The sequence below is a fragment of the Aptenodytes forsteri genome, unplaced genomic scaffold (genome assembly GCF_000699145.1).
Source record: "Aptenodytes forsteri isolate BGI_AS27 unplaced genomic scaffold, ASM69914v1 Scaffold302, whole genome shotgun sequence".
In the NCBI taxonomy this organism is placed as follows: Eukaryota; Metazoa; Chordata; class Aves; order Sphenisciformes; family Spheniscidae; genus Aptenodytes; species Aptenodytes forsteri.
In genome coordinates this window covers 213,144-224,808 of record NW_008794555.1, presented here as the reverse complement: position 1 = coordinate 224,808, position 11,665 = coordinate 213,144, and the positions used below count along the sequence as shown (strand labels likewise).

At 55.5% G+C, this 11,665-nt stretch overlaps 2 protein-coding genes across 2 annotated transcripts in view; both read right to left on the bottom strand.

The window, feature by feature from the left end:
- The window catches only part of LOC103893354, a 6,910-nt gene extending 5,984 nt beyond the window's left edge, over nt 1–926 (bottom strand). The window contains exons 1-2 of the mRNA XM_019470249.1: nt 882–926; nt 34–77 (exon numbers count right to left, since the gene is read on the bottom strand). Coding sequence (XP_019325794.1) covers nt 34–77; nt 882–926 — 89 coding nt within the window. The remainder of the gene's footprint in view (nt 1–33; nt 78–881) is intronic.
- A 5,968-nt stretch (nt 927–6,894) lies between these two features.
- GCC1 (GRIP and coiled-coil domain containing 1) lies at nt 6,895–11,164 on the bottom strand. Its single transcript, XM_009272436.2, has 2 exons — nt 10,110–11,164; nt 6,895–8,737 (listed from the first exon to the last, which is right to left on the bottom strand). Exons 1-2 carry the CDS (start codon nt 11,154–11,156, stop codon nt 7,433–7,435), a joined length of 2,352 nt encoding a protein of 783 aa, XP_009270711.1. The 5' UTR covers nt 11,157–11,164; the 3' UTR covers nt 6,895–7,432.
- Between the last annotated feature and the right edge of the window lie 501 nt (nt 11,165–11,665).

The window sequence follows — 11,665 nt, the reverse complement described above, 5'->3', positions numbered from 1 at the left end:
CCATGGCCGAAGGGCTGGGGGGGCAGAACTCACCTCAGCAGCGAGGCCGGCAGGTAGATGCACGTCAGCACAAAGACCTGAGGGAGAGAGATTGAGAGGAGAGCGGGCTCAGGCGTCCTGCAGCAGGGCCACAGCGGGAGCCTCGTCTGCCCCATGGCGCGGGAGGACGTGGAGCCCCAGGCACAGCCGGACTCGCTCCCACAGGCATTCCCGGCCAAAGCAGCAGCAGGCGGCTGGTGCCTGTGTGTCACCACGGAGCGGGCAGAGCCGAGGTTAAAAAGGTGTCTTCCCCGAGAGGCTGTGCCTGGCGGCTGGAGCCCTTCGCTGGTGGTGGGCAAAGTGGAGGGGCCAGAGGCCGGTTCCTTGCCAGCCCGGCGGTGCTCCTGCATGGGACGGGCCCCTCGTCGGTGGCTGCACGAGGGGGTTTCCCTGCTGCATCCTCCTGAGCTTGCCTCACTGCAGCACCTCAGTTTCCCCCGCCCGGGGCTGGGGAGTGCCAAGAAGCCGCGTCCCGCTCCAGGCCGTGCTGCTGAGAGCGGGTCCCAGACAGCACGGCGTGGGGCTGCCGCGGAGGAACCGGCGAGACTGCCGGAGCCGGACGGCTCCCAGGGCCCGGTGAGTCATGCAGAGACAGCGGAGCAGGAGCAGCCGCCCCGGGAAATGCTGCTCAGGCCCCAACGAGCACAAGCCTGCAAAGCCCTGGGCCAGGCGGGCTGGGACCCCTTTGCTGGCAGCCGTGGCCACCTTTTGCAGCACCCCCACAGCGTGAGGGAAGCCCCCTCGGCCAGGGCCTGCGGGGAAGGCCTGAACAGGGTCTGCAGCATTTGGCAGAGGCTTTCCCAGGTTTCTGCAGAGGGTTTCCCGCACACACACACCTTTACCTGGTTATCTGAGAGCGCTGACGGGTGTTCCTCTTCGTTCGCCATGGCCGGGCAGCTCAGAGACGGAAACCTTTCCAGCTCCTCTCTGCCACCGGGCACAACCTGGGGTCCGGCGGGCTGCACGACAGCAGCTCCCACAGCTGCTGCTGGCTGGGCTCGCTCCACTCCCCGTGTGTGGGGACACGGCCGCGGCTCTGCCTGTGCAGCACAGCCGGAGGAACCTGCCCGGCCGGGGCAGCAGGAGCTTCCCCACAGACATGCAGGCTGCTGTGTGCAAGCCCTGCGAGCAGGGAGGGGATCAGCCCCTTGTGATCGCGGAGCCCAGGCGAATGCGTGGCAGCCTCCTTTGCACCTCCCTCTTGCATGCTGGGGAGCGAGAATGCAGCAAGAGATGCAGCTCCCTGCGGGTGCCGGGGGTGCAGACGCAAGCATGGCCCTTCTCCATCCCCTGTGCCTCCTGGCTGCTTGGCTGCCCGCTGCAAACCAGCACGTGCAGGCAGGGACGGGTATCCCCCCCCATCTGCTACTACAGGCACAGGCAGACTTCTTCTTGCTAAAAGGGGAAACTGAGGCACAAGAAAAGGGTCAGCAGGGCAGAGGAAGCCTGTGCAAGGCAAGCCCCAGAGCCCAGTGCCCCAGCCAGTGCTGAGACCACAGAGAGTGCCAGCGTGCCACGGGAGGGCCGCCCTTGCCAACACCAGGAGGCTGGGCACGAGCAGGGACAGGGCGACAGGAGGGCTCGGTGCAGGTGCCTCTGCAGGATGCAGCCATAACGTGGCCCCACCGGTTGCTTGCAGAAGGAAGCTCTGGGACGAAAAGCCCACACGTGCACAGCAGACGCTGACAAGAGCAGCAGAAAGGCTGCTGGAGCGGGGAGAGGTGCCAGCCGGGACAGCCACCCTGCAGGCTGCCACCATGTCGGGGAGGGCAACCGCGTCCATGGCCCCTGATGACACAGGGGGTTCAGACATGGTGCAAAGGAACGGGCTGCACCTTTATCGAGAGGACTGCATTCGGCAGGAGCTGGCACATGACTGCGTAGACATGCATGAAATGCTGGTAAAAATGTACCCAGAGCAGGGAAAGGGTGCTCGCGTGACACTGAGCCACGCTGGGCTCCCCAGGGAGCAGGGCTGAGCTCGCAGCAGGGCTGAGCTCGCTGCTGCAGCCTGCACCACCGCAACCCTCCACCCCAGGCAGCTCATCAAACCTCAGAGGGAGAGGGAAGGGCTTTTCTTACACACCAGCAGCAAATATAACACACTGCTGTTTGCACGGTGCTTTGAGGGCACAGCACCACCCACGAGAAGGGGGGTCAGACCCCCGAGGGCAGAGCGAGACCCCCTCTGTGGTGGCACTACCTCTCCCCTGACCTGCTGAGCCCGAGCAGCCTCGCGGGGTGCGGGGGCAGAGAGCTGGGCAGTTCTCAGTGCCAAACTCCTCTGCATCCACTCACAGGCAGAAACAGGACTGAAGGTGCAGGAATGAAGCATTTGCATTCCCGTACTCACAAGGACCTCAGGAAATCAAGGGGTTTGATAATTTTTTGATAATTTTGAAATCAAGGGTTTTCTGATAAGCCAGCAAACGTCCCCATGGGCCAAGCAATGCCCAGTACCGCCCAGGCCCAGCCAAGACCCACCAGGTCCTAGCAACAACCACCCTGCCGTAAAATGTTTTTCACTCAAGCATGCAAAGATCACCGAAACCCAGAAAACCCAACCTCTACTACATTTTCTTCATGCTTGAACAGAGCATCTCTGTCCATCACAGGCTGTCACCTAATACCGTCCCTAAGGCAGAGCGGGGTGTTTCGCACCCCCCGTGGTGCTGTGCGTGCACCTCCAGACATGCTCATGTTTCCCGATGATCTAACAGCAAGAACAGGTCAAATTCACAAGCCAAAAAATCTAGTTTTCTACATCGGTTCAAGCACAGTTTTTGCAAGACCAGAGAACGAGAACACCGCAGCCGGGCTGTGCAGTCAGCAGCCAGGGCTGGTGGCTCTGGCAGACGCCGGCACCGTGGGCAAGAGGCTCTTGCAGTCCGGCAAAGCGCGGCAGTGCCGAGCCCTGCCGGTTGTGGCAGCGTGTCGAGGGAGGCCGGGGGTGAAGTGCTGTGTAAGCACAGGCTGGCAGCCAGCCCACACGCAGCTCACCACTTAAACCACAGGTCACCAAACAACAGAGTTATGCTTCAAACAGGGTGTTTTTTTTAGTTTTATTTCGGAGAGTATTGGCTGAATGAAGAGAGGAAAGAGGGAGGGATGTGGGGGAAGTTCTGAGGGAAGAAGGAACAGGGGCTGCGGGGGAACAGAGAAGGGAATTGCACTGGGAGAGCTGCACAAGGTTGACAGCAACGCAGAGGACCTTGCTTTGGCAGCTCCTGGAGATGTTCCCCCCCAGCTCCCAGCTGCCTCCTTTATACCTGCTCCCTTTTTCCTCCATCAGGTGAGGAAACGCTCTTTAAACCCTGCTGGCTACTGAGCAGTGGCTCTGCATGGTCCCAGCTGGACCCCATTTTATTCCCCTCCTCACCATCGCTGCCCCTGCTGCAACCTCCCCGCTGGTCAGTCGCTCTCCAGCTTGGCTGGCAATTTTTCCTGCCCAGGACCACAGGAGTAACCCAGACCTGCGGGTGGGGAAGACCCATCTCACAGTGCTCCTGGGACAGCAGAGTTGGTCCTGCTGCATCTGACAACCATCCCAAAACCCACCACCACTTGGGATCTCTTCTGGGTTACTTCATTCTCCAGGAAGAGGCTCTTCCAAAAGAGCACGAGGCAAAGGGAGAACAGGGATCCCCTCTCAGCCTGTGCAGCAAAGCCGAAGCAGGGGGAAGCATCACCACCCTCAGCCGTTGTGGGAACAGCTCCCACTCCCGCAGGGTAAGGTTTTGAGCAATCCCTGTGGTTTCAGAGGCACCACTTAATTCAAGCTTTCTAAATCGGGACCAGAGACCGGGCTCTTCTCAGCAGATCTCTTGGCTGAGCCAACACTCATATCATTGACAACTGCTTCAAAGCCGATGAGCCCAAGACCAAACACTCCCTGGAACAAACTCTCCAATTTCTATCCAGCTGCCTCCATCAGAGCAGCATGTGGATCCTGCGTGGGACCAACTGCCGATGCTCTCAGCCTGGCCTCTGCACAGAGGCAATGTCCGTGCCAGCACGAGGAACTGTCGACTGCTTGGCTTTGTCATCCCCTCCCAAGATCTCCAGCAGGCACAGGTTCTGCCCGGGGCATGTTTTCCCTGAGGATTTTTTGAGGAGAAATTGGCACCAAGGGTTGCATTAGCCGGAGCACTGCCCTTGCCTTCAGCAAGGTGGGATTTGTGGAGCGGACTCCAGGGAACTCAGCCGCTGACAAGACAAGGGCCGTCGGCACAGCACTGAGAAGGGAAAGGACTCTGTCCTGCTCAGCTGCTAAAGCCCTCCGCGCGTCCCGGGCACTTGAATTGCAGAGACTCCCTGTGCTGAGATGCCGCGAGGCAGGGAAGGGTGCAGTGGCTGGGGAGCCCCGCTCGGCTCCTGCGGCCTCTCGGAGCCCACTTCCTCTGCGAGAAAAACAGCGCGCACCGTGCTGGCCTCATCACGTGTGCCGAGGCACGCTCCGGTAGAAGAGCTGCAGCCGTGCAAGGACCGTGCACTCAGATCCCAGAGCGAGCAGCACATACCCTGCGCTGAGCAGCGGGGCTTGTCCGGGTGGAGCGGCAACGGCTCCTCAACCCGGATGAGCCGGCGTGAGCTGCCAAGGCACCGGCGCTGCCCAGAGGCGCAGCAGCTCCCTCCCAAAGAGCTGCCCAGGCTGTGCGGCGCGCCAAGGCCTCCCCGGGCAGCACTGCATCAAGAGCTGCTAAATCAACCTGTTTGTTAACTCGGCTCCAGGACTCGTGAGAGGCCTGGGGATTGTTAAAACAAGACTTAATGCCAGTGTTTACAAACACTTTCCCTGTACTCTGGGACCGGGAAGTTGTGCTTTAATAGCCAAGCTTTAATTAAAAACAAAGCAGGTGCATGAAAACAAAACTCAAGTGAGATTTTGCCTACGCAGATGAGAAAGCTCTAGAAGCTTCAGTAAAAGCACAGCCGGGAGTAGCCGTTCCCAGGGCTGCAGGCAACCACCCAGCTTCTCTGGAAGCAAAACATCCCTCCCTAGTTTTAAGAGAGTAGTGACCATTCAAATATCAGCACAAACGCTTCCTGATGGGCGCTTTTCCAGCAGATCCAGCCAGCACAGCTCTTCTGGCCTTGCAGAGATGGTCCTTCCCATTTCGGATAACTTAATGCCAACAGGCAACACTGGACACACAATAGCTGGCACACTCATTCTCATTTTTTTTTTTTCCTCCTGACCTTGCATAACCCTCACTACAGAAAGCGTCGGCACCCTGCTCCAGACCTCAGGAGCAGTTCACTGCAGCAGACAACGATTTGGACAGAGAAACCTGCCCTGCTGACCCCACAGAACATCTCCCACCTGCGGAGCCCGAAGCCCCCGTGCGAGCTGCCCTGAGATACAGCATTGCCCCCCGGCCACGTGGACCAGCCAGGACCCAAGCTCGGCCGCGGTCGCTGAGCCCTCTCATGCCACCTTGCTACTTTCCTTGCGTGTCACTTTTCAGAGCCAGGTCCCGTCCCAGGGGAGCAAGCCCTGGCAGTGCCGGGTGTGGCTGCAGTGGGAGGGATGCTGCACCCTAGTGTCCCTGTCTCCGAGGACTGGGCAACTGGTGGGTGCCCTCTAGTGGCCCCAGCACCCAGGGGATCGGCTGGAGAGATCCCCAGGGACCCAGTCTGTCCCTCCAGACAGGTGGCTGCTTCCCTTGTCTCAACCACCAACCTGGCAGGGGGGAGATGGAAGGCAAAGGGAAGGCAACAGGGTAAATCCAGCCACTGCCCTAGCCCTTCGACTGGTGAAAACATAGGCTTTGAGGGTGAAACAGCGTGTTCCCCTTCTCCAGCCTGTCGGCTCTCAAGGCACCAGAGTGCAGAGCTCACAACAAAAGGAAAATCAGGTTCCTACTGTGGCAGAGGAGAGAGGATTTTGCTCGTGCCAGCGCTGGCCTCGCACTGAGCCTGCCAGCTGCCCTCCCCGGCCCGGGGGCAGGAGCAGGCAGCTCCCCCAGCACGCTCACAGCTGCACGCCGCAGCTCCCCAAGGCCCTGACCCTTCTCACACAGTCCTCTAATATTCAAAACACGCACTCTGGTTTTAGTTTTGCAACCGTTCATAAGACGCCTATTACAGCCACCTTCCCACCCAGCCAGGGCTTTCGGCTCAGTCATTCTGGGTCTAAGCAGTCAGGAGCCGGCAGATCCGGAGCACAACTGCACAACGCAGGCATGCCAGCGGGCAGATGACAGCGGCCCACCGAAGCCAGCGGTGTTTCAAAATGTTTTGGCTTCCTTCCTGCCACGCTCACCAATTTGCAAGGAAGTTACGCAAGAACTTCAAGGTCTACGCAGCAGCTGGCCAGGCCTTCATCCTCACACAGTGTTTACTGCAAGCCCAGGGCACACATTGCCCCCAGAGCTGTTATCTTCTGCCCCTCGCTGCTGCTTGTTTCTTCTATCCCAGCAGGAGCGACGCCTTGCTTCCAAAAACATTACGGAACATCCAAAACTTCACCAAAACCCCCAAATGCTCAGAAAATGACTGCTGAAGGGTCACTGTGCCTATGTCAGCCTTTCCTCAGTTTGCTTTCTGCAACACCCTGGTTCCCATCTCAAACAGGGTCAGAAAGGTCAGGTATCTGCTCTAAAAGAACTGCTACATAGCACCTGCTGGTTTGACACTGGTGGGGAATCACCGCTCGCACCACTGCAGTTACAAGGGTTCAAACTGTTAAATACTTGGGATATCTTTCCTCCTCCCTGGGAAACACCGATAACTGCAGAGAGAATCCCTGGTCAGTAACGGGAGCACACCGTAACACGCTCTGCCATCGGGTGGTCCCCAGTGCTACGAGGAGCTGCTGTACCCACTGGTGTAAGTTTGGCTCTAGGTAAAAAAACCTTTTGGGAAATCGCTCAAGATTTTCTGCATTTGGATGATGCCGGTAGTTAAGGCTCATCCTTCTTGCAGGCTTTCAGCTCTTTGTCTTATGTTATTTTAGCACTGTGTTAAGTGCTTCCTCCCCTCCCCCGTCTTTAAATCTTTTGAGTCACAAGCCTGCCTGGTGTTTGAAGATACAAGCAAGCTCCACTCTAATAGAGCTCCTCACCCTACGCCTGACAGGTAGGGATTTTTTTTTAATTGTGTTTAAAAAAGCATCAGTATCTTAAATACGTATTTTTTTAAAATCAAGTTCCAACTCAGAGCAAATTCTCACACCAGAGAGCAAGAGAGCACTGTGATCCTGCACTGGAATAGTTGGCACAATTCTACTTTAAATTAGTGCTAAGAGCACTAGTTTAAGCCCAATTCTTTGCTGAAAGCTCCCTGCTCCATCGCATGGTTGGAAAGAGGTTACACCACAAGTGAAGTGGTCTTAGTTAATAATTAGAAACGTGTTACTATGCAAAAGCAGTTAGGAATAGAAGCTACCATCTCATCTCTTCCCAGAAAGCCACCAGCTGCTGTAAGCCGACTGTTTTGTAATAGTTTGCTTTTCTTCTGGGCTGAAATGCAGAATAGTCAATATGGCAGTTAGAGTCTGCTGGCGCCCAAGAGAATCTGGCAGTGTCAAAAATCTATAAACAATGTTTTTGAGGTATTCCAGGTTGGCTCCCTCTCTGCTCTTATCTCTGAAATTCTTCTCGATTTTGCTTTGAAGTGCGGATACCTCTTCCCGGTGCTTCTCCTCCTCAACCAAGATTTTCTCCTGGAGCTGGTGAACTTGCATTTCCAGCTTGTGCTTCTGCTTCCTCAGCGCTACAATTTCCACTTCTTTGCGAGCCAGCTGCTCTGCGTACAAGAAGAAGGTGGGCTCACTGGTGGCGGAGAGATCAAGAGCCTGAGGGAGAATCTCTGAGGAATTGTTACCTGGTGAGTCATTGCTAGTAACATCAGTCCCTGACGCTAGGTAGTTTTTGGATCCTTGAAGCCCGTAAGGCAACGTGACAGATCTCAGCTGCTCCAGCTCTTGGTCCTTTTCTGCCAGCACTGCCAGTGCTCGGTCCCGCTGTTTGTGCATCTCCTCTTCCAGCTTCAGCGCCCGTTCCCTGTAGTCCAACTGGCATCGCTCTAATTCCTGCCTATGAATTTGCTGCAGCTGGGACAACTCTTGCTTTTTGGCTTCCATGTCTTGCTGGTGCTGCTTCTCCACTTCATCAGAGGACAGCTGAAGCACAACGTATTTCTCTTTCAGGTCAGCCAGCTGCTCTTGAGCTTCCTCCAGTTCTTTAGCCAGATTGCCGTCTTTGGCCGACTTGTTCTTGAGAACCACTTGTGCCCTCATCTTGTACCTTTCAAACTCTTCCTTCAGCTGCTTCAGCTCCTGCTGATAGTACAAAGCAGTGGCCTTCTCACCATCCCCAGCCTCAGTGCCCTTTGGCAGCTCCAGCTCACACAGCTTCTCGATGTCCAGAGCGGGTTGGCTCTTCTTAGCTGCTGCCTGCAAGAGCTTCTTCAGCTTCTCCATTTTATCCTTTAGAACATTAACATCAAGATTGGCTTCTTCTATGTGAATATCAACAGGGGATCGGCTGGAGGCAGCGATGGCCAGGGTTTTGTTCTCCAGGTCCAACTGTACGATGCGGTCCTTTAGCTTCTGAATGACCACTTGGTCTTTCTGCTTGGCTTTTTCGTAAGTGCCAAGTAGTTCTGACACTTCGGAGACTTGGCCCTCCAAGTCGGCCACTCGCCGCTCCTCCATCTGGGAGTGCTGGCGGAGCTGCTCCTCTGCCTGTGCAGTCTGAGAGCAGAGAGACACGGGAGGGTTAGATTAGCTCAACACTCTGGGCAGGAGGTCTGCGGTTTACACGGGGGCTTAATTCTGCTCTGCTGAACTCCAAACAAGTGCAGGGCCATCCTTTCCCCTAGAATCCTATACAAGGCACCACACTGACTTGCCTTTTTGGATATTTGTTTATTTTGGGATAAAATAAACCAAAAGCATTTTTGCTTTTGTTCCCTGCCCTGCAGAGTTCCTGTTACCAGCATTATCTGCATCGCTGTAGGTGTGCGGAGGGGTGGGAAGCAGTAAACTCACGTCACAATCTGCTACAGGATTTTTTTTAAAACATGTGTGCGCTCTAAAGCCTTCATACATCTAACTGCAATTTACTTAAATGCTATGCTTTGTTGCACTGATATATTAATATAATTCAGTGGTTTCTGAGTAGCTACAGCAAACACCTGGTGTTCACAGTTTTTACAGCTATTGAGATCCGACTGACTAACAAGCACCCTGAACAATGGCAGCACTTGACAATCACCACTGAACTAAAACACAGCCAGGGTCAGGTGACCTTCACCTCTGTCAGAGAGAAGCTGTTAGAGACCACTCCCAAAAAAGGGGCAAATTGCACGAAATCAGCCTGATGCTTCAGATTAGAAAGAAGAAAAATTGTTCCAGGCTGCAAGGAGATGAGGAAGACCCCATTCCAGAGTGTTTCCAGATGCAAATTCAGTTACTGGTGCCAAACCCCCGCTGCCAACCCCTGAGCACATTGCCCCACAACCCGCAGAGTTACACAATTTCCTCTTTTCCACCATAGCCCCCTCTCTAGCTCTTTGCTCTCCCCCTGCATGCACACAGGCTAGAGCCTTTCTCCTGTATTTACCTTTCTTCTTTCCCTAGAGCACTCCAAGCTTCACTGAAGAAGGTTAGTTAGAAGGTACTTCCTTTTTATGAGCTCCTGTAATCGTACCTTGCATTGCGCTTACATACTTTACGAGACAAGACCACACTCATTGCCATAGTGGGTCAGAGGAAAGGTCTCTCCTCCCAAGCCCAGACAGTGTCACACCAGATGGTAACATGTTCAGAACCAAATGACACTGTGGAGGACGGTCACCATGTAATCACCCCAAAGGTTGCTCCCAAATCCAATGGTCACCGCCCCCTGACTAATAACTTATACGCTGTATCACAAACAGCTTTTATTTTCCTCAGGGACTATCATCCCGTCAAAGCCATGATGCTCTCATTTATTTCAAACCTCTTGGACTCTGCGGGACTGGGAAGGGGAATTTGTGCTCCTCCAGCCTCAAACCCTGCCCCAGTCGCTGCTGCTGATACATCCCACAGAGCGAGCTGCTCCAGGGCCCAGACAGGGAATTACCTTCCTCATCTCTTGCAGCAGCTGCACTTGGAAGTGGTTCTTAAGGCTAGCCATCTCCTCCTGCAGATCCTGTATCTGGGGGTCTGGCTTCTTGTTCTCCTCCTGAACAGCCTGCAGCTCTCTCTTCAGGTCTTCCACCTCCTGGCTCAGCTGCTTGATCCGCAGCTCATACCCCTCCGCGCGGTCAGCCATGCACGCCCTCCCGGCCAACGCCTCCCTGGTCTCCTCCAGCTTCAGCTCTGCATCCTGCCGTGAAGTCCTCTCGCCCTGCAGCAGCTTCTGTAGCTCTCGCAGCATAACAGCGTGGTCACTCTGTTCTTGGGCTCGGTCGTGCTGCTGCGTGATCAGACGGGCTTTGGTCTCGGCTAGCTGTTCCTGGACAGACTTCAGCTCTGTCTCCAACTTCTCGGTCTCATCCTCTGCTTTCTTAATGGCGTCGTCCAGGTCCTGCTTCATCTTCTTCTTGTCTGCTTGGTAGGAAGCTTCCATGCGGGACTTCTCCTGCGTGACTGTTGACAGAGCACTGGTCAAGGTGGCCAACTGGGTCTTCAGCTGGAGCACTCTTTTATCAGCCTCACTAGCAGCAGATGACACATCCCCGCTGCTCGTGCTGATGCCGCTCTCTGAACTGCTCATCTCTTCTGATTTAAGAGAGGAAGTGGCAGCCGTGAGCTTATCATCCTCAGGCCCTGGTTCACCCTTGGTACTGGCCAGACTGGCAGCAGTGTCTGCACTGGTAGCTGTCCCCACGCTATCTTCGCTGTGAACCGAGCTCCTGTCATCAGCAGAATCGGCAACGGAAGAGCTGGAGCTAGCCACAGATGCAGGCTGAGCGCCGCTCAAGCCAATATCTGCCTCATGAGACACCGACAATACTTTCAAGCTGGCTTCCAAGGCTTCCTTCTCTTTGAGTAGGCTCTTGTAGGCTCTGACAACATCCTTCAGCCGAACCTGGTACTGAAGAAGCTGCTTCTTCTGCGATTCAATAGTCTCTAGAAGATCTTTTTTACTCGGGCCACCTCCAAAGTTCATGCCAAATTTCTCCATGATCCATGCAATCTGAAAGGAGAAAAACAGCACAAAGGCTGAACGAGCAGCAAAGACACATTTGCGATCGGCAGGAGCACGCGGCTAAGCAGGACCACCATCCTGAACCCCCCCAGGACACCACACGGTTGACGACTCTGCAGTGCATCTGTCACCACGCATTGAACCCTGCAAAGCGCCCGCACACCCCAGGGGCCGCAGGGCTCAGTGCACAGGTAGTGAGTGCTCTGAGGGGAAACGCGCTCGTGCTACGACTCGGATGCCTCAAGCTTCTCAGCCAGAGCCCGAGAAAATGCTTTAACGCCTCGTACAGCAATATCTGCCGCTGCAGCCCCTCCCCCTCAGGTCAGTCAGGGGGGTTTACGTCTATAAACGGCTCGATTTTTACTTTTCAAGAGAAACAACCTCTTGGCCTGTCCCTTGGCAGCGCAGCTGCCTGCTGGGAAGGTAATCCAACCACTGCCAGCTCCGGGTGCGGGGCTCCAGCTCTCAGGGGTCCCCACGGCAGG